The following is a 26,946-nucleotide window of genomic DNA, read 5'->3' as shown; positions in this document are numbered from 1 at the left end:
GCAGATGGTGACTGCAGCTATGAAATTAAAAGATGCTTACTCCTTGGAAGGAAAGTTATGACCAACCTAGATAGCATATTCAAAAGCAGAGACATTACTTTGCCAACAAAGGTCCGTCTAGTCAAGGCTATGGTTTTTCCTGTGGTCATGTATGGATGTGAGAGTTGGACTGTGAAGAAGGCTGAGTGCCGAAGAATTGATGCTTTTGAACTGTGGTGTTGGAGAAGACTCTTGAGAGTCCCTTGGACTGCAAGGAGATCCAACCAGTCCATTCTGAAGGAGATCAGCCCTGGGATTTCTTTGGAAGGAATGATGCTAAAGCTGAAACTCCAGTACTTTGGCCACCTCATGTGAAGAGTTGACTCATTGAAAAAAGACTCTGATGCTGGGAGGGATTGGGGGCAGGAGGAGAAGGGGACGACAGAGAATGAGATGGCTGGATGGCATCACTGACTCGATGGACATGAGTCTGAGTGAACTCTGGGAGTTGGTGATGGACAGGGAGGCCTGGCGTGCTGCGATTCATGGGGTCGCAAAGAGTCGGACACGACTGAGCGACTGAACTGAACTGAACTGAAAAGAGAGTGTAAAAGCATATATTTTTTCCTTCCCTTTTCTTAAAACTGATTTTAAAAGCAGGTGTGTAAAATGTGTGTACAGTAAATCCCCTACATACAAATGAGTTCTGTTCTGATAAGTCCAATTTGTTCGTAAGTCCAACAAAGTTAGTCTAGGTACACAATTAACACAACCATCTTTATATCAACAGTACTATACTGTAATACGTTTATAATACTTTTCATAAAAATAATACATGAAAAACAAAAAAAATGAACATTTTTAATCTTCAGTACAGTACCTTGAAAAGTACAATAATAAAGTGCAACAGCTGGGATACGGGCTGGCACTGAGGGAACAGGAAAGAAGAGTTGCTGACTAGAGTAGGGAGAGGAGGTGGGAAATGGTAGAGCTGAAGGATCGTCAGCAGTAGGAGATGGAAAGCATGCTGCAGTTTTACTCACGCCTAACATTGATGGCACAGGTTCTGGTTCCTTGCTGGATTCCATTCAGTCTACCTTCTTAAAAAATTATCCAGTCATGTCTGGATAGTAGCTCTGTTCTTCTTGTCGTAGGTGACACAGTATCACTGGATTGCATTCTGAACAGCTGTTGCAACCTTCATATGTACTGTTCTACATTCGTGTCCTTGCCTCAAAACCTTAACAGTGCTTTCTCAAATAAAGAAAATCCCCTTGCAGTTTCCTGCATTGTGAATCTCTTCAGTTCTTAAGTTACTTCCTCTGCTCTCTCAGTTATTTTCACTTTTGTTTCTATCATTATTGCTTGGTACTTAGTTTCTTAGCAGTACCAGCTTATGTCACTGCTGCTTTTACATTTGCTTCTGGACATCCTGGGCTTGAAATAAAGATACTAAGAAGAATGAGTGCCAAAGAATTGATGTTTTCGAATTGTGGTGCTAGAGAAGACTCTTGAGAATCTCTTGGACAACAGGAAGATCAGACTAGTAAATCCTTAAGGAAATCAGCCCTTAATGTTCATTGGAAAGACTGATGCTGAAGCTCTAATACTTTGGCCACCTGATGCAAAGAGCCAGCTCTTTGGAAGATAGAATCTTGAGTCTGGTGCCTTAGACCACTTGGCCATCCTGACATGACACTGAGCCAGCTTTTTGGAAAAGACCCTGATACTGGGAAAGATTGAGGGCAGGAGGAGAAGGGGATGACAGAGGACGAGATGTTTGGATGGCATCACTGACTCAATCGATGTGAGTTTGAGCAAATTCCAGGAGGCAGTAAAGGAAAGGGAAGCTTGGCATGCTGCAGGCGATGAGGTCCCATAGAGTTGGAGATGACTTAGCGACTGAACAACAACAACGTACAGTACATCTGAACAACAGCAACGTACAGTACAGTACAGTGAAGTACATACACAGAAGCACAACCATTTATAACAGATGCACACATGTGACAGTGTACACCAGAACGTGAACTAACTTACATGATTGGACATGTGAATACATGTTTGCAGCTTGTAACTTCATGTGTAGGGGCCTTAATGTAATGTATTCTTGGGCCTGTAGAAATGTAATATATTTGAAATGTATCTGCTAATAACAGCTCAGAGTAGGTGAGTGGGAACAAACCTATGTTAAGCTAAGGAAATAACATAGATGATAAAGTAGTAATAACTGTTGTTGGGTTTGTAACATTATATAACAACAGTATGATAAAATGGGAAAAGGGATAGAATTATATAACATAATGTTTCTATATGTCCTTGGAATTTAAAGAGTGTTAAGTCTGAAGCTGATTCTGAGAAGTGAAAGTGTATGGAAAGCCCTTGAGCAACTCTTAGGGGGAAAAAACAAAAAAATACAGTGAAAAATCACTATAGAAATTTTTAAGTGCTTCATTAAAAAATACTACAAAAGAAAGCAGTAATAGAGGAACAAAAGACATGAGTCAGAAAATAAAAAATGAAAAAGCAGTCATCACGCCAACTGTATCAGTAATAACACTAAATATGAATTGATTAAACAGTTTAATTAGAAATGCAGAAATTGTCAGACTATCCAACTATATACTGTCTATAAGAGACATACGTTATTTACCTTATATTATTTTTTGGCTGCATCGTGGCACATGGGATCTTAGTTCCTTAACTGGAGATGGAACCCATGCTCCCTACAGTGGAAGTGTGGAGTCCTAACCACTGAACTGCTAGGGAAATCCCTGAGACATATTTTAAGTTCAAACATACGGATACATCAAAGGTGTAAGTATGGAAAAAAATAGGAAGAAGCTGGAGTGGCTATACTAATAACAGAATAGATTTTAAAACAAAGAATGAACACGTGTACACCCGTGGTGGATTCATGTTGATGTATGGCAAAACCAATACAATGCTGTAATTAGCCTCCAATTAAATAAATTTATAGTAAAAAAAACAATGTTACTAGAGATAAAGAGAGACACTTTATGGTGATAAAAGGGTCAATCCACTAGATAGGTCAAAGTTATTATATGTACCTAATAATAGCATCAAAATACATGAAGCAAAAACACAGAAAAGAAAAGGAAATAGTTCAACAATAGTGGTTGGGAGACTTCAATTACTGTACTTTCAATAATGGACAGAACCACTTAGCATAAGGTCAGCAAAGAAACAACACTATATATGGACATGAGAGGGGTGGAGAGGGTGAGATGTATGGGAAAAGTAACATGGAGACTTACATTACCATATGTACAATAGATGGTCAACGAGAGTTTGCCATATGGCTCAGGAAACTCAAACGGGCTCTGAATCAACCTAGAATCAACCTAGACGGGTGGGATGGGGAGGGAGATGGGAGGGAGGTTCAGAAGGGAGGGAATATATGTATACCTATGGCTGATTCATGTTGAAGTTTGACAGAAAACAACAAAATTCTGTAAAGCAATTATCCTTCAATGCTGCTGCTGCTGCTAGGTCGCTTCAGTCATGTCCGACTCTGTGCGACTCCAGAGACGGCAGCCCACCAGGCTCCCCCGTCCCTTGGATTCTCCAAGCAAGAACACTGGAGTGGGTTGCCATTTCCTTCTCCAATGCATGAAAGTAAAGAGTGAAAGTGAAATCGCTAGTCATATCCAACTGTTAGCGACCCCATGGACTGCAGCCTACCAGGCTCCTCTGTCCATGGGATTTGCCAGGCAAGAGTACTGGAGTGGGGTGCCATTGCCTTCTCCATATCCTTCAATAAATAAATTAAAAAAAGAAACAACACTATAAACCAACTAGACCCAGCAGATGTGTATAGAACACATCACCACCTAGCAACAGCAGAACATATATATTCTTCTCTAGTGCGTGTGGGACATATTTTAGGACACACCACGTGCTAGGCCCCAAGACAAACCTAACACATTTAAGAGGATTGAAATAGTACAAAGGATGTTCTCTGACCACCGTGAAAAGAAATTAGAAATGAAAGCAGAAAGGAATTTGGGGAACTCATAAATATGTGGAAGTTAAGGAACATGTTCCTAAATAGTCTGTGGGTCAAAGAAGAAAAAGAAAGGAAAATCAGCAAATACTTTTAAGATAAATGAAAATGAAGTTAGCACCTGAGAAAACTTAGGGACTACAACTAAAGCAGTGCTTAGAGGGAAATTTCTAGCAATAAATGCCTAAATTAAGAAAGAGGAAAGATATCAAATCAATAACCTAACCTTCTTTAGTAAGTCACTGGAAAAAGAAGAGCAAAATAGAAGGATGGAAGTAGTAAAAAGGTAAAAATTAATGAGCTGGAATATAGAAAAACAGTAGAGAAAATTAAGGAAGCCAAAAACTGGTTCTTTGAGAAGACCAACAAAATTGAGAAACCTTAGCTAGGTTGAGAAAGAAAACTCAAATTACTAGAGTCAGAGATGAAAGAAGGAACATAACTAAAAATAAGAGGATGATAAAGGAATCTTATAAACAGCTGGTACCAGTGTTACATGCATTTGTGCATGCTTAGTGGTGTCTGACTCTTGGTGACCCCATGGACTGTACCCCATCAGGCTCCTGTGTCCATGAAATTTTCCAGCAAGAATACTGAAGTGGGTTGCCATTTCCTACTCCAGAAAGTTTTATAGCTTAGGAAAAATGGACACATAACTTAGATAAAATGGACACGTTCTTTTGGAAAGACTAAAACTGAAACATAATCTGAGTAGACCTGCAACAAGTGAAGAGATTGGATTAATCATAAAACCTCCTGCAAAGAAAAGCCCTAGCCTGCTGAATTCTGCCAAACGTTTAAAGAATTGACTAATTCTTCACCAACTCTTGCAAAAAACTGAAAGGAGGAATACTTCCCAACATATTTTATAAAGCTAATATTACCCTGGTGCTGAGGACATCATAAGGGGAGTACAGACCAATATCTCTTATGAATATGAACACAAAAATTCTCAATAAAGTACTAGCAAATAAAGTCAGCAACACATAAAAAGATTTATACAGCATGACCAAGTGGCATTTATCCCAGAAATGTAAGGTTCACAAACCAATTATGTAATATATCAGTAAATAAAAAACGAAAGTTTTTGCAACAGATGGAAAAATTTTTTTGACAAAATTCTAATACCCTTTACTGATCAAAACAAAAAGCATGAAAAAAACTACGCATTAAGAAAGAACTTCCAAAAAAAAAAAAAAGAACGAACTTCCTACATGTGATAAAAAGAACATCTATGAAAATTTGGAAGGTGACATCACACTTGGTGTTGAAATACTGGATACATTCTCGTAGGATCGGTAATGTAAGACAAGATTGTCGACTCTCCACTTCTATATGACATTGTATTGGAAGTTCTGATCATGGCAGTTATGCAAGAAGAAGAAAAGGAATTGGAATGAAAGTAGCAAAACTGTCTCTGGCAGATGACATGATCTTGTATGCAAAAAATCCTAAAGAATCCACTAATAAAATACTAGCATTAACAAGTTCAATTCTGCAAGATTGTGGGATACAAAAATCAACATATATAAATTGATTGTATTTATATAGATTTGTTATGAACAATTCAAAGGTGAAATTAAAATAATTCCATCTACACATAAAAATACTTAGTAAATTTAACAAATGTAATATACTCTGAAAACTACAAGACTTTGTTGAAAGACATTAAATATCTAAGTAAAAAAAAAATTGTCTTCATGGGTTGGAAGATTAACATTAAGGTGGCAGTACTCCCCAACTTTTGGAGAAGGGCATGGCAACCCACTCCAGTATTCTTACCTGGAGAATCCCATGGACTGGGGAACCTGGCAGGCTACAGTCCATGGGGTCATAGAGAGTTGGACACCACTGAGCAACTAACACAAACATACACATGCATTTTAGCTCCATGTTAATATGTCTGTGCCTAAAGTAAGCATTAGAGAAATACAGCAACTCTCATGATATTTCTTGGAGAAGGCAATGGCAACCACTCCAGTACTCTTGCCTGGAAAAATCCCGTGGACGGAAGGGCCTGGTAGGCTGCAGTCCATGGGGTCTCGAAGAGTCGGACACGACTGAGGACTTCACTTCACTCACTCCCCAAATTGATTTACTTATTCCATGCAGTTCATATTGGAGTGCCACCTGACTTGTAGAACTTGACAGACTGATTCTAAAAGTCACATGGAATTCTAATAGTCACATGGAATACACTCACAGTGTATCCCTCCGTCCAGGTGAGTCAAAACAGTTTAAAAAAAAAAATGAGTAAAATATGATTCATACTTCATGATGTTAAGACTTACTTTAAAAAAATTGGTAATCAAGGCTTTGTGGAATTGGCACAAGGATACACATACACATCAAGGGAATAGAATTGAAAGGTGAGAAATAATCTGTAATTGACTGATTTTCAGCAAGCGCATCAAGACTATACAAAAGAGAATGGTTTTTCATTTTTCATTAGTGCTGGAACAACTGGTAGCCATATGCAAAATAATGTAGTTGGATCCTTAATGTCAAACCATACTTAACTCAAAATGGTTGACAAACCTAAATTTAAGAGATAAGACTCTAAAACTCTTAGAATGAAACTGAGGGTTAAGAATTGCTAAGTATGGCACTAAGAACATTAAAAACTTTTGTGCTTCAAAGTATAACATTGGGACTACCCTGGTGGTCCAGTAGTTAAGAACCCACCTTCCATTGCAGGAGATACAGGTTCAATCCCTCATTAGGGAACTGAGGTATCCCACATGCTGCAGGGCAACTAAGTCTGTACTGCCAATAGAGAGAAGCCTGTGTGCTGCAACGGAAGACCTGATGCGGCTAAAAGTAAAATTTAAAAAATTACAAAGTATACTATCAAGAAAGTGAAAATTTGACAACCTGTAAAATAGAAGAAAATATTAACAAGTCATATATCTGACAGGGACTTCTATGTAGAATAAAGAACTCTTACAGCTCTGTGGTAAAAACGACAACCCAATTTAAAAATTGGCAAAGAATCTGAATAGAAATTTTTATGGAGGATGTATAATTGGCAAACAGATTTAAAGACATCTATCCCACTAGAATGGCTAGAATCAAAAGGTTGTGATACTTTGCTATATACCCGAAACTAACAAAATTTTGTAAATCAACTATCCTTCAGTTAAGGAAGCAGCAGTTAGAACTGGACATGGAACAACAGACTGGTTCCAAATAGGAAAAGGAGTACGTCAAGGCTGTATATTGTCACCCTGCTCATTTAACTTCTATGCAGAGTACATCATGAGAAATGCTGGGCTGGAAGAAGCACAAGCTGGAATCAAGATTGCCGGGAGAAATATCAATCACCTCAGATATGCAGATGACACCACCCTTATGGCAGAAAGTGAAGAGGAACTAAAAAGCCTCTTGATGAAAGTGAAAGAGGAGAGTGAAAAAGTTGGCTTAAAGCTCAACATTCAGAAAACCAAGATCATGGCATCTCGTCCCATCACTTCATGGGAAACAGATGGGGAAACAGTGTCAGACTTTATTTTTGGGGGCTCCAAAATCACTGCAGTTGGTGACTGCAACCATGAAATTAAAAGACGCTTACTCCTTGGAAGGAAAGTTACGACCAACCTAGATAGCATATTCAAAAGCAGAGATATTACTTTGCCAACAAAGGTCCGTCTAGTCAAGGCTATGGTGTTTCCAGTGGTCATGTATGGATGTGAGAGTTGGACTGTGAAGAAGGCTGAGTGTCGAAGAATTGATGCTTTTGAACTGTGGTGTTGGAGAAGACTCTTGAGAGTCCCTTGGACTGCAAGGAGATCCAACCAGTCCATTCTGAAGGAGATCAGCCCTGGGATTTCTTTGGAAGGAATGATGCTAAAGCTGAAACTCCAGTACTTTGGCCACCTCATGTGAAGAGTTGACTCATTGGAATAGACTCTGATGCTGGGAGGGATTGGGGGCAGGAGGAGAAGGGGTCGACAGAGGATGAGATGGCTGGATGGCATCACTGACTCGATGGACATGAGTCTGAGTGAACTCCGGGAGTTGGTGATGGACAGGGAGCCCTGGCGTGCTGCAATTCATGGGGTCGCAAAGGGTCGGACACGACTGAGTGACTGAACTGAACTGATCCTTCAGTTTAAAAAAAAGTTGTGATAGCAGGTGTTGGTGAGGATGTGTAGAAATTGGCAACCCTTGTACACTGCTTTTGTAAATGTAAAATGGTGCAGCCACTTTGGAAAAATAGTTTGGCACTTCTTGAAATGATTAAATGGAGTATATGGATATGTACCCAAGAGAAATGACAACAGATCTGCATAAAAACTTGTCCATAAATGTTTATGGAAGCACTTTTCAGAGTAGCCAAAAAAATGGAAAGAACCCGAATGTCTGTCATTTGATGAGTGGATAAATATAATGGAGTATATCTATACAATGGGATATTATTCAGTCAAAAAGGAATAAAGTACTAATATATGCTGAAACTTGGATGAGCTTTGAAAATACTATACTAAGTGGAAGAAACCATTCACAGAAGATCAGACATATTCAATTCATATGAAATATCCAGACTAGAAGCAATAGCTTTTTGAGGTGGTGAAAATCTTTTAAAATTGACTGGTGTTGATTGCATATAATTGTGAATATGCTAAAAGACACTGAATTGCAGACTTTAATAAAGCTGTTTAGCTTTTAGACATTCCTGGGCATTTATATGTTTAAAAAAGTGAACTATTAAAGTAACAGAGCTCTAGGATTCCTAGTAAGCTAAGCTCCTCTCTTTCCTCTCATTTTTGTAGAAATCATGACTACCCCAGGAAAGGAGAACTTTCGCCTGAAAAGTTACAAAAATAAGTCCCTGAATCCTGATGAGATGCGCAGAAGGAGGGAGGAAGAAGGACTACAGTTACGTAAACAGAAAAGAGAAGAGCAGGTAAGTCCTTTACCCATACTAATTTTTCTTAAAGAACTTAATGTTCTGTTTCAATCCTGGCTGCACCTTCCTGTATCTTAATTTTAGTAATGTGTAATATATATGTATATCCCCCTCCCAACAATAAAATCAACTTATTTTAGGGGTATGGGAGTGGAGGTGATGTAAAGTAGAATATAAGAATGAGGTTCTCATGTTCCCAATTACTATTTAATTACTACTTAATATTTTGGCCTGTTTGTTTTATTTTTCTAAAGTTACAATTTCTTTTAAGATTCTGTGTGTGTATTAATGAATTCTCAAGTGACCAATTTGAGAATTAGTCCCTTGCTTTTCCTTCTAAAGTTTAATTTGAAAATTTATGAACATGTACAGAAATAAAGAATAGATAATGAATCTCATAAACCCATTCTTTGGGTTCATTGTTTGTCAACAGTTTGCTGTACTTGCTTTGTGTCTATCTTCATATTTCTTTAGTACCTAGTATTTTAAACAGAATTTCAAGAAGTCAGTCTTTTCACCCCTAAATTCTGTATTATTCATAATGACATTTAGGACAAGGATTTTGATCATTTTTAACCTTAGAACATCTGCAGGAGAATCTGACACTCACCATCATTTTACCTTTCTCTAAAAATCCTTAGGACAAATGGTCCATCACTTTTGGCCAGGAAATTAAAGGTAGAGCACTTAGGTTGTTTTATTTATTTATTTTTTTTGGCTAAGACTTCAGTTTGGAAGGACCATTTGACCCCCACACTATAAAAAGCTCCATAAAAGGAAGGTGAATAGTCAGTACCCTTCATACATGAGAAATAGGTAATCTCATAGGTAATCTGTTATAAATATTTTACAGTTGCACTGAGTTATTCAACATACACTATTCTTTTGCATAACACTGCACTGGATAATCCAATTATTTGAAGTCCAGGTACAGCAAATTAAGTTCTTAACAGTCTGCTTTACCATCTTTTGAAAGCAACCACTTATTCATTAAAGAATGCATTTCTCTTGGTTTCTTGTTGCATCTTTATTCATCTCTGTGTCTTATTTGAAGTGGAACCTTTTCTTTGGATGAGCTCTTATTTAGCTTCTATTTTGGGGATAAATTGTACTATTTGGGGGTAAGCACTGTTACATATTCACATGTAAATATGAATTACATGTATGTATGCACACAAGAACAAGTATAGATCTGAATATAACCAGTAGACTATGCGTTATATTTAGCATAAAGCCATTTGAAGATGATGTAATGGCAGTCTGCGAATAACAGTATTTATTTTATACTGTTTTCTTCTTGGTGATAGGAACTTCATGTTATTGGACTTCATTGTAAAATTTATATAAACAAAATAAGTTTTTCATATTTAATTGTCTGAAGGCAGATTCTCTGTCAGTGGCAAGTATGATCCCATTTACCTGACTAAAAACCTTTGTAGTTGATGTTCTGTCATCTTCATTGTATGACATCTGGAACTGTGATAGGGCCTTAATACATTTGTATGATAGGGTTTTGGAATATTATTGTATTTAAAATTTTAATTTTGTTGTTTCATATGTGCCATCTTATGTAGGGAGAACTGGTAAAGCAAATTAGGCTTCTTACTATCACAGCAGTACTTGTTTCATGCCTAATTTGTAAAATAGTAAACATCAGTAAAAATTCATTTAAGTACTGTTTCTCTTTCCACAGTTGCTCAGTCATCTATCGGGAAAAGACACAGGCTTTGGCCAGCTGTGCAGCTAGATTTGAGGGTAGGACAGAAATTAATGCTGCCAAGTACACAGAAGATAACAGCAGAGCTGTTAGAGCTTTCCTTTCAGCAGACTAGTACTTAGTATCTGTTATTTAGGAGGCACTATATAAATGACCTTTGTTTATTTGATGCCAGTAGAACAAAATTTTAAATTTATTAGTTGATGTCATTCTGATTGAGCCAGTTTTATATTTTTTTATGTATAAAAAGATGAAATTTATAGTTACTATTAAAATATTTTGAAATAAGCAGAATCTTGCTAACTCAATGTGAGTAGGTAACATAATGCTGCTAAAAAGTTTAAACTGTAATAATAAAGAATGAAGGTTTGCTTGATGTTTTTAAAGAAATATCTTGTAAAGTAAGCAAGTTGATAAAAGTTGTAGACAGCCAACTTTTCCCATGTTGACAATTTCATGGTATATAATTTTATATGGTATGTACAACTTATATGGTAAATAAATCATGATTGTTTTGGTAGTTTCTTTTTTAAAACTGATTTTTTGAGACAGCAAGGATGGACTTTGAAGGCATTGTGTGGAGTGAGATAAGCCAGAGAAAGACACATATTTATATGTGGAATCTAAAAGACAAAAAACCTGAACTCCTAGAAAAAGAGATCAGACTTGTAGTTACCAGAGGTGGATGATTAGGGGAGGGAGAATTGGAGGAAAGTGATCCAAAGGTACAAACTTCCAGGTCCAAGATACATAAATGCTAGGGATACAGTGTACATCATGACCATAGCTAACATTGGTATATGAAATTTGTAGGAAGGATAGATAATTTTTTTTCCATCTGTGAGTCTGTTTCTCCTTTGATATTTGTTTTTTGTTTTAGATTCTACATATAAGTGATAACATAGAGTATCTATTGTCTTTCTTTCTGACTTATTTCACTAAGCATAATCCTCTCTAGGTTCATCCACTTTCTTGCAAATAGCAAAATTTCATTCTTGTTTCATTTTTTGAGGAACTTCTGCAGTGGCTATACCAGAGTCTCTTTTGATACTTTAAATGTGTTTGATCCACACTCAGCGGCTTCCATTGTTTCCAGCAGCAAGTTTTCTGTTGGTCTTACCTTTGTTTCCCTGCTTGTGAAATGTCTTTTACCTTTGGCTACTTTGTCTTTTATATTTTTATTCCTGAGTGTAAACAGTTTGATATATGTCCTATCATGTTTTCTTCATATTTCTTCCTGGAGTTCTTAGAGATTTTGGATTTGTGGGTTTGTATTTTTCACAGATTTGGAAAAGTTTTGGCCACTGATTTTCCAAATTTATTCCCCTACCCCCACCTTGAGGCTCCAGTTGCAAGTACAGTAAGTACTTGATGTCACACAGCTGACTTACATTTTGTACATATTTTCTCAGCCTTTTTTTCCATCTCTTTTATTTTGTGATGTCCTTAGATTCCCTAATCTTTTCTTCTATGGTATCTGCTCTTAATCACACCCAAATTGTATTTTAATCTCTCATCATGTTTATACTTTTTTGTAGTGTTGAACATATGGAATATATTTATAACTATTTTAACTCCTTGTCTAGTTCTGCCATCTTTTGCTTTTCTAGGTGATTTTGATTGATATGATTGCCTTTTCTTTTCCTCATAGGTAGTCTTTTCTTCTTGTGTGCTTGTAGTTATTGATTGAATACAGAGCATTGTGATTTTTACCTCCTGTTGTTTGAGTTTTTGTATTCTTTTAATATGTATAATTCTCTGAATTTGTCATTGCATGTAGTTAAGTTACTTGAAACCAGTTTGCATATATAATCTAGGACTAATTTACCTTTCTGCTGAGTCGATACCCTTCTGAGTATTCTACTCAGTGCCCCAAATATTAGGTCTTCCCAACCCAGGGATGGAACTTGGATCTCCAGTATTGCAGGTGAGCTCTTTACCATCTGAGCCACCAGGGAACTGTTCACTTTTCTATTCCAGCCAGGTGAAACATGAATGATTTCTTAACCTGTGTGACCTCTAAAATTGTTCTGCATGCTCCTTGAAGGCAATTTCTTTTCCAGCTTTTGACTGTTTCCTCATACCACCTGTGCTTGTCAGTACAAAGCTAATTAAGGGGAACCTTCTGCAGGTTTTGGAGTTCTTTCTTTTGGTTGATTTCTTTGTCTTAAATAACCTGCCTTTAGATTGTAGATATCTTGGCCTCCTTGGTTCTGAATGCCATCTCAATTGAGGGGGCTGCTTGACCCTGTTAGGTTCACTCTAACTGCTGTAGCCTAGAAACTCCATCCAGGCAATCTGAGGCAATAGGACTAATCTTGTTTCTCTTCTTCTGAAGGATCACTGCCTCTGTTGCCTGTAATCTGGTGTCTGATAACTATTATTTTAGGGATTTTGTCTGCTTTTTTTAGTCATATAGGGCGAGAGGATAAGTTGTTGTTACTCTACCATGGCTTGATGAATAAGTGTACTTCCTAGTATGTAATGGAAGGCACTGTAGTGGGTTTCTTTTAATTAGAACTATTCTCCTTTGCCTCCACAAATTAATAGGTGCATTAAAAGTAGCGTTCAAGCAGTCATCATTTGTCATCATTGGTTGCTGGACAGATTGGGAAGGTCAGGAAATCTTTATCCACCATCCATTAGGATTAGGAGGGAGGTATTAAGTTAGGCAATGGCAGCCCACTCCAGTACTCTTGCCTGGAAAATCCCATGGGCAGAGGAGCCTGGTAGGCTGCAGTCCATGGGGTCGTGAAGAGTCGGACGACTGAGCGACTTCACTTTCACTTTTCACTTTCATGCATTGGAGAAGGAAATGGCAACCCACTCCAGTGTTCTTGCCTGGAGAATCCCAAGGACCGGGGAGCCTGGTGGGCTGCCGTCTATGAGGTTGCACAGTCAGACACGAACGACTGAAGCGACTTAGCAGCAGCATTTTTATCCTATTTTTCCTGATGTATTGGTACGTCTGTCCTGTCAACTACTTAAGGAGTGAAATGACCAAGCATGCCCTGCTTCTTTTTCAACTTTACTTTTTTATGTGTCGTGTAGTGTCAGGCCTCTATTGGTAAGTTTTACCTCATCAAGTGTTGGTGATAATATTAAGAGGGTAACAGGCAGGAAGGCCAAGGGTCTCCAAACGGAGAAAATAGCCTGCAAGTGTCAGACATTTTTATCTCTCTCAAGCGGCAGGAGGAAACAAACTAGCAATATTTTTTCCTTCTCTATACAAATTTAAAAGGAGGTTTCTCTTAAAATACTGTGTTGCCATAAGGACACCTGGTTTCACCTGAAGTTAACTATTCTCAAACCTAGAGATAACCAATGCCTTTTTCTTATGGAAATGTTTGTCTTAAGCTATGCTAATGTACTATGCATTTATCTCCAAACTCTGTCTTCAAGTCAGAGTTCCGCCTCTTGGCTCAAAACCTACTTGACAAACCAGTATGTTATACTCAGATATTGTTCCCCTAATCTATGTAAATGAAACTATTTATTTGGTGGTCTGCCCTTCTTCAAGATTCAAGTTAATCATTTTATGGCCCAGGATAAACCATTTGGTGCAAAGATTATTCCAAAATGCATCTTATGGGTGAGGGGCCTGGTGCCATTCTGAATTTTAAGACATTCCTTTCTTTCATTAGCAGACTGCTAGTGACTATATAACGTCCAGCTGAAGACTAGCAGGGGGGTACTCTTCTGCCCCCTTCTGATGCCTATGTCAGAAGCTTTCTCTATCTCCTTTATACTTTAATAAAACTTCAAAAGCTCTGAGTAATCAAGCCTCGTCTCTGGCCCCGGATTGAATTCTTCTCCTCCGGGGGCCAAGAATCCCGGTGTCTTTGCGTGATTCAACAACAACCTTTCAATATCTTGTAGTAGTTAATTGCATTAGATTATAAGACTGGAGAATTCTGAAATAGTTCCTCATCAGAAAGGTTGAAGGAGGCACAAACATTAGAATTTTAAAAATGATTTTCAAAAAGCTCCGTCTTTATTGCCTTTTAAAAGTGGGGTGCCTAGTGTTTGAATGTTGAACTACCTTGTGTTATTTTAGTTTAGTAACAATCTTTTATTTTTCAGTTATTCAAGAGAAGAAATGTTGCTACAGCAGAAGAAGAAACAGAAGAAGAAGTTATGTCAGATGGAGGCTTTCATGAGGCTCAGATTAATAACATGGAGATGGCACCAGTAAGTAGGATAATGAAATAAATGCTTTTTACTTTTTTCTGATGAAGATACGAGGTTTAGATCTTTTTTGGAGTTTAAAAAAAAAGGTAGGGGAGTTTCCTGGTGGCCTAGTGATTAGGATTCTGGGCTTTCATGGCTGTGGCCTACATTCAGTCCATGGTTGGGAAACTGAGATCCTGGAAGCCATGAGGTACAGCCAAGAAAAGAATAAAAAAAATAGGTTAGATGGCTACAAAAAGTACTTGGTGTTTCATTTTTAAAAGGAAACTATATCTGTAAACTCACGGTTCATTAAGTGTTTATTATATTTTGAATAGCATGCAGTTTAACAGAATAACTAAATTATGAGTTAATTCAGCTGTTGAAACTTTAAAAGATAGTTATAAAATTATTCCTTAGAAGTTGATAACAAGGGCTTTGCTGTTCGCCTGAAACCATCACAATATTGTTTGTTAATCAGCCATACCACAGTACGAAATAAAAAGTTAAAGATGTGTTTGCTTCGGCAGCACATACACTAAAATTGGAACGATACAGAGAAGATTAGCATGGCTCCTGTGCAAGAAGGACATGCAGATTCGTGAAGCGTTCCATATTTTTTGCATTTGAATCAGTTCTAATGAGGTGGATGAAACTGGAGCCTATTATACAGAGCGAAGTAAGTCAGAAAGAAAAGCACCAATACAGTATATTAACACACATATATGGAATTTAGAAAGATGGTAACGATGAACCTATATGTGAGACAGCAGGACTCACAGATGTAAAGAACAGACTTTTAGACTCTGTGGGAGAAGGCGAGGGTGGGATGATTTGAGAGAATAGCATTGAAACATGTATATTATCATATGTGAAGTACATCAGCAGTCCAGGTTTGATGCATGAGACAGGGTGCTGGTGCACTGGGATGATCCTGAGGGATGGCATGGGGCGGGAGGTGGGAGGGGGTTCAGGATGGGGAACACATGTACACCCATGGCTGATTCCTGTGAATGTTTGGTAGAAACTACCACAATATTGTAAAGTAATTAGCCTCCAATTAAAATAAATGAATTAAAAAAAAAAGTTAAAAAAGTTGATAACAAGGCATGCTTTTAAGGAATTCCCAATTTGTTACTCATTCAGAGTACAAAATTGGGCATATTCATATGTTTTAAAACATTGATTCTACATCACAACTGTTGAAATTTTCTACTATAACCCATTTTGTAACTTTATTGAGGGTTACATAAACTTATCTGTAAATAATGCTTTACTTATATGGATATAACACTAGTCTAGGTTTTCAGTTTATTTTGATCAATTGTATATAATGTTTTAACAAATCATATATATATACATGATTTTCAAAAAAAGAAAAATCTTTTTCTCTTCTACCTTACCCAATTTCTTTCCCCGCTGACAGCCACTGTTACTAAATTCTCAACTTATTCCTTTTGAGAAAAATCCCTTTCTTTTTGACAAATAATAGTATATTATGCACAGTATTTTACAGTTTTTTTTTTCTCTTTCAGTTTTTATGGACCAGCTTTCTTTTGGGATTAGAGCAGTTTAAATTGCTTTGAAATCTATGTAAACGTGTTGCCAACACTATCATTTTGTGGTGAATTCTTACAGACTCTTCAGGAAGTTGAGCTGTCTTTTTTTTTTTTTTCCAAGTAGATGTTAAATGATTATGACATATTTTGTGAACTGTATTAGGGTTCTACAGAGTTAATAGAACACATTTGGGGATTGGGAGAGAGGAAGAGAGAGATTGGTTGATCCATTGATTATTTGAGTTTTCAGTAATTGGCTCATGCAATTGTTGGAGCTGGTAAGTCTGAAATTTGTAGGGTAAGCTAGTAGGCTGGAAATTCAGGTAAAAGTTTGAGACTGATTTCCTTCTTTTAAGAAATCTCAATCTTTGCCCTTCAACTAATTGATAAGGCCCATGCACATTTTGGAGGATAATGTGTATTGATTAAAATGTTAATCACATCTAAAAAATAACCTTTAGACAACATTTAGACAACGGCAACATTTAGACTGGTGTTTGTCCAAATGGCTGGGTACCACAACCTAACCAAGTTAACACATAAAATTAACTATCCCAATCTACTTCTTGTCATTGTGCCATCCATATGCAGGTCTTTAAACTGAGTCTCAGATAAAGACGATGACAAGATCATACATCCTCATAACATAATATAGCTGTCCTTCATGCAGCTAAAGATCTACTAATCTTTTCCTCAGAAGGGGAAAAGTCCTTGAGTGATGGTTATTTCACTCTTTGATATCCTTTAACTTGCTATGATGTAAAGTTAACTGTATTTAAATACTGTGAATGTAAAGTCAATATATCTTACATGATAAAGGGATAAGAGAGGGAAGAAAACAAAGATATTTGTGAAAGCATAGTCTTAACAGGATCATGTAGGCACTTTTGTTTATTCAGGAATCAGACTTATAAGTTTCAAAGTTACTTTGAAAAGTTACTTTTCTGACTCTTAAGAGCAGAATGCTTCATTCTCCCATGGGTTATTCTTGGACTCCCATGGACTGCAGCATGCCAGGCCTCCCTGTCCCTCTCCATCGCCCGGAGTTTGCCTAAGTTCATGTTCATTGCATCAGTGATGCTGACCAGCCATCTCATCCTCTGATGCTCTCTTCTTCTGCCCTCAATCTTTTGCAGCATCAGGGACTTTTCCAATTAGTCGTATGTTCGCATCAGATGACCAAAATACTGGAGCTTCAGCTTTAGCATCAGTCCTTCCAGTGAATATTCAGGATTGATCTCCCTTAAGATTGACTGCTTTGATCTTCTTGCTGTCCAAGGGACTTTCAGAAGACTTCTCCAGCACCACAGTTCGATGGCATCGATTCTTTGGTATTCTGCCTTCTTTATGGTCGAGCTCTCACAGTCATACATGACCACTGGGAAGACCATAGCCTTGACTATACGGATCTTTGTCAGCAGAGTAATGTCTCTGCTTTTCAACACACTGTCTAGGCTTGTCATCACTTCCTGCCAAGAAGCAATCATTTTCTGATATGGCTGCAGTCACCACCTGCAGTGATTTTGGAGCCTAAGAAGAGGAAATCAGTCACTATTTCCACCTTTTCCCCTTCTTTACCGTGCAGTAATGGGCCGGATGCCATGATACTAGTTTTTTAAATTTTTGGTCTTAAGCCGACTCTTTGACTCTCCTCCTTCACCCTCAAAAAGAGGCTCTTTAGTTCCTCTTCACTTTCTGCCATTAGAGTGGTGTCATCCGCATATCTGAGGTTGTTGATGTTTCTCCCACCTATCTTGATTCCAACTTGTAACTCATCCAGCCTGGCATTTCTCCTAAGCGTATAGGTTAAACAAATAGGGTGACAGCAGACAGTCCTATTGTACTCCTTTCTCAATCTTGAACTAATCAGTTTTTCCATATAGGGTTCTAACTATTGCTTCTTGAACCGTATACAGGTTTTTTAGGAGACAAGTAATATGGTCTGGTATTCCCATCTCTCTCAAGAGCTTTCCACAGTTGGTCATGATCTACATAGTCCAAGGCTTAGCATAGTCGATGAAACATAGATAGATGTTTTTCTGAAATTCCCTTACTTTCTCTATAATCCAGCAAATGTTGGCAATTTGATCTCTAGTTCCTCTTCCTTTTCTGAATCCAGCTTGGACATCTGGAAGTTCTTGGTTTACATAATGCTGATGCCTAGCAGGTAAGATTTTAAGCATGACCTTACTGGCATGGGAGATGAGTGCAATGGTTAGCACTCATCTGATTGTTAGCACATTCTTTGGTACTACCCTTCCTGGAAATTGGACTGAGGATTGACCTTTTCCAGTCCTGTGGCCGCTGCTGGGTCTTCCAGATTTGCTGACATAATGAATGCAAAACCTTGATGGCATCCTCCTTTAGGGATTTGAATAGTTCTGCTGGAATTTCATTGCATCCACTAACTTTATTAACAGCAGTGCTTCTTAAGGCCCACTTGACTTTGCATTTCAGAATGTCTGGCTCTGGGTAACTAATCACACCATTGTAGTAATCTGTTTCATTAAGATCTTTTTTATACAGTTCTTCAGTGTATTCTTTCCGTCTTTTCTTGATCTCTTCAACATCTATTAGGTCTCCACCATTTTTATCCTTTATTCGTTATTCTTAAGTGTTAGATATTGCTTACCAACCATCTAGCATTTACAACTTAGTGCAGTTTTCCTCTATTTATCTTATTATTACCTTTCATGAAATGATAAGAACTTTATTTCATTGTGACAAGTGATCCTGAGAAATAAGTTTACTAATGCTGAGGATGGGTTTTGGGAAAGCACTAAAACAGCAAGAGACTAGTGGGAAAGTGAAAGGTTTTTATAAAGCAAGACAATAGAAACTTTAAGAGTCAGCTGTTGAATTTGGTAGTGGCTAGAATCTGTGATTTATACAAGACTACTGTGTATTCATTCAGTAAATATTTGTTGAGCATCTACAGTATGCCAGCCATCAGGGATAAAGTAGTAAGATAGGGTGTTTGGCTTTCGTGAAGCTTATAGAATACTGGGGGACCTAAACAATAAACAGGTAACTAAGAAGAATGATAGTGAAAAGGGCTGGGTATAGGATTAAAGTGGAATGATGTGGTAGAGAGAGAGGAGCTGCTTTAGATTTGGAGGCCAGGAAAAGCCTTGTTTTAGAACTTAACATTTAATCTGAATGCAAGGAACAGCCAGCCATGTGTTCAGCAGGAGAGGAAGAAGAATAAATGCCTTATCTTAGTGTTTACTATTAAGGTTACTTTCTCAACAGTTGTGAGTTTTTTAATGATAGACAAAGATTTTTGGCTTCATTGTATTATTAATCATCTCATGCATTTATACATGCAAAGATTATGCTACCTTTCTGTAACTCAGTAACTTGGCCACTTATCTTTGTTTTCCTTTGAATTTAAGTTAAAATTTTATTATATATGCTTTTTATTTGTGATTCCAGGGTGGTGTTATTACTTCTGACATGATTGAAATGATATTTTCCAATAGCCCAGAGCAACAGCTTTCAGCAACACAGAAATTCAGAAAACTGCTTTCAAAAGGTGAGTTCTGAATATGTTAAGTATTTTTCATTTATGTACAGAATATTACTTTCCCATAATCTATTTTTTACACATAGATAGCTTGCTTTGGAGTATGTCTATCAACAGAATAAAAGGATGCTTATAGACATGGCTAGTTTTTTAATTTCTTTTTTTATTTGTGTGATCTTACCAGTACCAGAAGGTAGCATTATTTTCCTATCTGAGGCATTTTATAAAAGATCTTAAAGTGATAAGAGTAGCAACATTTCATGTTAATTTAAAATGAGAAACTCCACTCTCTTTTAAGAAAAACTTAAAGTATCACTTGGAAGAGTAGTGATTATTGATTTTAATGTTAGCAGTTTATTGCTGATTTAAGTATGGATTTATTAGTGGAGAGGATAACTGCCTTTTTTTTTTTTTTTTTTGGGTATAATTAGAGTAGGATGAGATGTGATACTTCTTGTCTTCTGAGCACGTAAGAACTCTGGAACTCTAAGCCATATGGAAATATTGATAGTAAATACTTAAAATAGTTGGCCTTCCTTCCTGCCCCCCAATAGTAGGTTATGGTTATTTGGAATCATTAGTGATAAATTAATATATCTCTTGAAGATAACCAGAATGAAAACGTAGCACCATGGAAAAAGATAATTGTTTTGCGCACAGCAACCTGTAAAAATACCTCCCTCCCCCCATCCCCTTCTAAAAATGTCTTACCTCTTTTCAGCATGCTGAAATGATTTTCTCAGACAGTGTGGTTTTCTAAGGCTTTTTGCCACATTGCTACTTCCCTGCCTGTATTCTGGTTTGCCAGCCATTCTTAAAATGTGATAATTAGAATATGATACTTATTACATTCTTATTACTCTAAAGTGTGTGGGAGATTGTCTTCCTTGTCTTGAAACTATATATGCCAATAATGTACTTCAGGCTAGCATCATTTATTTTGGTGGCCATGGCATAGTAATGTTTCATTGTCTTTTCAACAGTCTATACTCCCTAGTGGAGAAGGCAATGGCACCGCACTCCAGTACCCTTGCCTGGAAAATTCCATGGATGGAGGAGCCTGGTGGGCTGCAGCCCATGGGGTCGCTAAGAGTCAGACACGACTGAGCGACTTCACTTTCACTTTTCAGTTTCATGCATTGGAGAAGGAAATGGCAGCCCACTCCAGTGTTCTTGCCTGGAGACCCAGGGACAGGGGAGCCTCGTGGGCTGCCGTCTGGGGGGTCGCACAGAATCGGACACGACTGAAGTGGCTTAGCAGCAGCAGCATACTCCCTAGTACTTTCCTTTATGAACTGTTTTTAGGTTTTGTCTATGTAGCCATGTGAATTTTTTAAATTGCGTTAAAATATGAATGTTACTTTACCCCTGTTGTTTTATTGCCAGCTTATTGTTGGCTTATTGTTCTTTCTATATGTTGTTTCTATATGTTGTTTCTGTAATCTAGCATATTAATGACTTCATTTTTATTGTAATCATCAAATTTATTTGGTGTGTTTATATGAATGGTTGATAAAAATGTTGAACCAGGCAGAGGATATGTCATTAGAGCTTGCACCAAATTAACATTGAACCATTAGTCATCTCTTTCCAGTGAGTCCATTGACTTGGCTGAGAGTCCCTAGTAGTGCTGTTATCCAGCTTCTTGCAGAGCTACATGAATGTCATCAAAAACTTCGTCAGATCTGTTGCTGAAATTACAATGCTAATTGTTTAGGACATTTCTTATCTATTTACCCAATACATTTCTGTTGACTGACTTTATTTATAAGATACTCTGTCATAAATGAAAATGAGATTAATTTGGCAAGTCATTCTTATTTTTGCTGGCACCTACTTATCACTACAGCTGTAAAATTAGATCCTGTAAAATCAGAATCTCCTAATCCAGTTTCTTAAGACAATTTATATTAAAAAAAAAAAAAAAGACTTAACAGTGGTTGTCTTTTGATGTTTTCCCCCTACTTTGTAAGTTTTCTAAAATAATAGAGGCAGTAATTTTTAGGAATTCTGCCCATCATTTCATGTTAAGGTGTCCCTTATTTTGAAATCTTTTAAGCAACCCTAGTTTCAGAGTGACCGAACTCAATTTTACATTTTCTTTTTCTTTTTTAGATTTCCAACATGAAAGAGATGCTTAAATTGAGGGAGGGCTATTATGAAGTAAGTTTGAGCTTTATAAAGTCCTTGACTTGAAATCAAAGGATTGTTTTTCTTCTTTTATTTTATGGGGAGACAGAACCTAATCCTCCTATTGATGAAGTCATCAGCACACCAGGAGTAGTGGCCAGGTTTGTGGAGTTCCTCAAACGAAAAGAGAATTGTACACTGCAGGTGCGGACCATTTTCATTTCTTGCCTTATATTTTAATTTCCATTGCAAAGTTATGTTTTGTATACAGATTTGTTACTTATTTTAATCTAGTTGAAGGATTAATTTTTTGATAGTGATGTTCTTGACAACCCATTGCAAGCTGCTTTCATTCCTTGTAAACATCCAGGTCCTTGGTTTTACTGTTTAAAATTCTTGTCATTTTTACTCATGTAAAAGATTATATTTTATGATGACTATGGATCATACTTAGCTGGTAGGGAATTGTTTGCAGTAGAGGACGACCTATTAAGGACCTAATGCGGACTCTGTAAAATTTGGTTTTGAAGGATTTTTAGATTATACTTGTTGGCTTTTTTGGGGCTTTGTAACATGGGCTAGATCAGAGACTCACTGATTCCCAAACCTGGTTCTAATTAATCTTCTCCCCCGCTCACCCCAAAAGAGTTGACAAGAACGTAGCCTTTTTGGGAATCTGGGTGCCTTCTCCTGTGTTAATTTACTCTGTCAGTACTGTTGTATAGGAATTCCAAGAGAAAATTCTATAACTTTGGTGTTAGATAATTTTTACAGTAAAAGAACCATGAACTGACTCGCATCTTGGAAGTTAGCTATAAATTTAAAAATACTATATTGTTTCTGAATAGTCAGATCTTAAGTAAACTGGTAATCTTTCAGTAGCTAGACTTCCTTGTAGTAATTAGCTGAATCAATTTCTGTGTTATTCTTTAACAAATTTATGTGATTCCTAAATTCTCACTTATAGGATCTTTTCTGAGGGATTCAAACCTTTTAGAAAGATTCTGCAACTCTAAAGATCAGTTAGGTCCCATGCAGATTACAAAATGGCTTATTTTTCCAAGTAGATACTTGCTAATAACAAGTTAATCATAAAGATAACTTTCACCCTCTTGTATAATTACCTTTGCCTTACTCTAAGGCTGCAGTAAGGACTGGGGTATTTTTTAATAAGTAATAGCTCCTCTCCCCAGGTTCCTTACTGTCCAGCGCACTATTGATAATTCATAAGCTTGATGCTTTGTCTTGATATTTTCTCTCCTTTCTTCCCATCCCATTTTTGTCTTTCTTTTACTCTTTGTTGCGGTGATGAGTTCCTTCCAGAGGAAAAACAAGAAATCCAGAAAAGGTAGAGTACTTCAGTGTCCCATCAGTTTTCTTCTCCAGTTTGACACTTACTGATTCCCAAGTTCATTTGAATTAAGATTCTGTTTTGCTAGCTGCCTCCTGGATTGTAATTCTGATCCCCATGTAAGGCCAGGATCACCATACACATGGAAAATAATCAGGTTCACCTAGAGAGCAAAGAAAGAGGACTTTTCTCAGGAAAAAAAAGGAAATCCAGACAACCAACACTGCAGAGATCAGAGCCTGAGCCCCTAAGCAACCTGTCAAGAGAACCACAGGGACCAAATGAAGAGCCTTACTGCAGTTTATCATTTGAAAAGCTTTATAGGAAGAGGGAGGTAGGGAAAATTACCATTTTGTTTATGTGAAAATATGTTTCTTTCCTGTCCCTGACAGCAAGAGTAATTTTGAGATCCTAAATTTACTCTTGGACTTGGTTTTTAGTAGATGGTTGAAGAGGTCCAGTTCCTTAATGGATTCATTAAAGGAAGGTGGTACATCTAGTCCTAAGATGAAAAATGTCAGAGAATTGGATCTTTCCCCATTCCTACCCTCTCCAGTCCTCTCTAAAGAGCGCAGTATATTCTCTCAGACAATTCCATCTCCTAGCTAACACTTGTAAATTCTACATCATTTTGATTTTGTAATCCTGGAGTTTGTATCTTAACATATCTGAAGATAAAAGCCTTCAGAAATCTTTAATTTGCTTGTATCAAAATTCTCAGATTCCTCCCTTGTACAGACTATTTATTAAGGTGAAAGATGAAGAAATGATTCCTCTGGAAGTGACCACCTCATGATTTTCACCTTAGCAGTCCAAAGACTGAGAGAGAAAACAAACCTGTCATCATCCTCAGATTTTCTTCTGTGTACATTTAACATAGTATTCTTTCTCCAGTGTGACTAATGGGTAATCTTGACTACCCCAAAAGCAGGAGGAATAAATATATTCCAAGAGGCTTCATGGTCAACTAATTAGGCATACTCTGGGAAACTTGGAGAGTACTCCTTCCTCTGTCTCCTTGGAGAGCACTAGGATGTGAGTTGTCACTGATACTCCTACTGCATATTGGAAATTTGAATAGTGTGTCTTTTGGAATGAGATGTTTGCCATTTCTCTTCCAGAAAGAGAGTAATAATACATAGTCATGATAGCTTAACTCACTAATAAATCCTTGGACAAATGTAATCCCTTCATTCCATATACAAAGAATTGTGAATCCTAGTGAAGGGTCTCTTTACTGTCTTTCTGGCTTTCCTCATCCCCAAACCAATGGGGTGTTGCAAACCAAGGTGATAAAAATGCCTGCTTTTGGCAGTGCTACCTAAATACTCACTTGCCCTCAAATGAGATGATCATGGATGGAATCTAGGACTTTGGAAGCAGACTATGCCATTTAACTAACAGCGTTCTCAAGCTTGGTAACATGTGGGTCTCAGAATACTTGAGCCCTTGACATGAGATTGGTCTGCCTCATGGTGTATTCCCTGGACCCACTTTGTTTGCATTTTTGAGTCCAGGTCCAACATTTTTGTACTATCCTTTGCAGTGCTGAGATGTATTCCCAAACCTTCTTATAGAAACTTACAAAAATAGCTAGAATATAAGTAAATTGCCTCTCAGTTCCAGTCATTAAACAGATATTCCTCTTAAAGTTGTAAATTTGAGTTAAATTAGTTTTCCCATTTCTACCTTTCTTGTTAACACTACAAGCTTAATGTGATAAACTGCAGTAAGCCTTCATCCTCCTATGTTTTTCCCATCTTCATTGAGCCCTCTACCTATCTTGAAAGGTTGCTCAGATGACTCAGGCACTGTTCTCTCCAGAGTTTGATATCTGGGTTTATTTTTCTGATGTGAGCCTCTCTTTTCACTTGCTCTCCAGGTGAGCCTGGCATTTGCTAGGAACCAGAGTGGAACCGGCAAAGTGGCCAGCAACAGAGTCCTGATCCAAATGGAGAAAGGGAGCCAGGCGTACTTCAACCTGGAGTGGGAAACTTGATAGGAGGTCAGAAGTACTTCAGTTTTGGATTCTCATTTTCCTTATTTAAGGAACTGGGCACCAAAAGGTAGAGATTGAGAAGAGAAAGAGAGAACATAACAAATCTTCAGTGTGCCCTTCAGATTTCAGTTGTAGGCTTATTTAGAAATTTCTGGACAGTGAAAAATAAGTGGAATTAAAATTTGTAAGCAGTCACAGCTGAATGACAGGTTGTTTCCTCGCATGATGCCATTCTTAGAACACTAAGAATATAGTAGTTTAGAACAACAAAGAGGAGTAAAGATTATAGTTATTTTGGGTATTACTTCTGATGGTACCATTTCTTGGATTTTTTTCATTTCATCATGTTGCTGAGTTTTTCTTGAGTTGCATGGTTACTTAGATTACCTTTTCTGGCCATTTCTGTATAACTTTATGCAGTTGTTTTTGTTATCAACTCTCGTGTTAGAATCTAGTCTGGGACCTGAGGCTGAAACATTCACCACACTCAAAAAGTAATGACTGTAATACCCAGTGAAAGAGAAACATAGTTCAAAGTTCACCCAGTTTTTTAAAAACATACTTACATATTAAATACATGTAAACACAAGAAGAAAGTTGCTTCTTGCAGCACTTTAATAGGAGTTTAACTCATGGGGAATTCTCAGCCTGTCCCTCCCTTTCTCTCTCTGTTTCTTCTGTCTCTTACATACATACATAGATGTCACACATACACATTGGTGTAGAAAATTGTACAGAGCTTGATAAGTTTTTACAAGGTAAACATCACAGTAATCTTCACCATTTGTGTGTGTGTGTGTGTGTGTGTGTGTGTATATTTTAATGCCTCATTAATCCATGAATATGATTTGGTTTTCAATGGTTCTCTGGTTATAGTTATTCATCTCCTTTTGTCTCCAGTAATGGCAAAATTACTTTCTGATTTCCATTCTCACCAAGAGAGTCTTTGACTCTTCTTTGGATTCAGGTTATAATCATTATGTACTTCTTAGTAATAAACACAACTCTGGTACATTCTTTTGTTGAAAAGTCCTAATTTCCAATTTTCTTCCATTCATGTTCTGGCTATTATTTGCTTATTCTCCATTTTACTAATCATTATCACTCTTATTTTTTTTTTTCTTCTCCATTTTATTCACTTCATTGGCATCTAGAATTCTTTCTCTGGGAGACCTTTGGTGCTGAACCTCATCAAACAGCAGTTTGAATTTTGGGAGCAATTAGTATTCTGATTTCTTCTCATTGATAACTCTGTGTGTGTTGTGTTCAGTTGCTTCAGTCACGTCTGACTCTTTGTGACCCTATGGACTGTAGCCCGCCAGGCTCCTCTGTCCATGAAATTTTCCAGTAAGAATACTGGAGTGGGTTGCTGTACCCTTCTTCAGGGGATTTTCTCAAGCCAGAGATTGAACCCTCATCTCCTGCATTGCAGGCAGATTCTTTACCACTGAGCCTCCAGGGAAGCCCTGATAACTCTTTAATATATTGTTTATTTACTCAGGTTGTTGTTACCATTTCTTTTGCATCAAAATCTCATTGCAAACCTTTTCTCTCTTTGATATAGATTGCTGTCTGTGCT

General features: G+C 37.3%; 1 protein-coding gene and 1 non-coding gene across 3 annotated transcripts in view; both read left to right on the top strand.

Annotated features, from left to right (window-relative positions):
- KPNA1 (karyopherin subunit alpha 1) overlaps positions 1–26,946 on the top strand; it is a 68,638-nt gene that overhangs the window by 19,025 nt on the left and 22,667 nt on the right. Inside the window, exons 2-6 of one of the 2 annotated variants that reach the window (XM_061405776.1) lie at positions 6,119–6,228; positions 8,779–8,912; positions 14,716–14,823; positions 19,797–19,896; positions 22,127–22,221. In XM_061405776.1, coding sequence (XP_061261760.1) covers positions 6,195–6,228; positions 8,779–8,912; positions 14,716–14,823; positions 19,797–19,896; positions 22,127–22,221 — 471 coding nt within the window. In that variant the 5' untranslated portion in view covers positions 6,119–6,194. The remainder of the gene's footprint in view (positions 1–6,118; positions 6,229–8,778; positions 8,913–14,715; positions 14,824–19,796; positions 19,897–22,126; positions 22,222–26,946) is intronic. The other variant, XM_061405859.1, reaches the window with a different exon arrangement.
- On the top strand, positions 15,317–15,423 carry LOC133255582 (U6 spliceosomal RNA). The gene has a single exon (XR_009738986.1). It is a non-coding gene; the product is annotated as a U6 spliceosomal RNA (small nuclear RNA).

This window comes from Bos javanicus, chromosome 1 (assembly GCF_032452875.1).
Source record: "Bos javanicus breed banteng chromosome 1, ARS-OSU_banteng_1.0, whole genome shotgun sequence".
Classification (NCBI taxonomy): Eukaryota; Metazoa; Chordata; class Mammalia; order Artiodactyla; family Bovidae; genus Bos; species Bos javanicus.
Note: the sequence above shows the minus strand (reverse complement) of the source record. Positions and strands in the feature narration are given on the sequence as shown.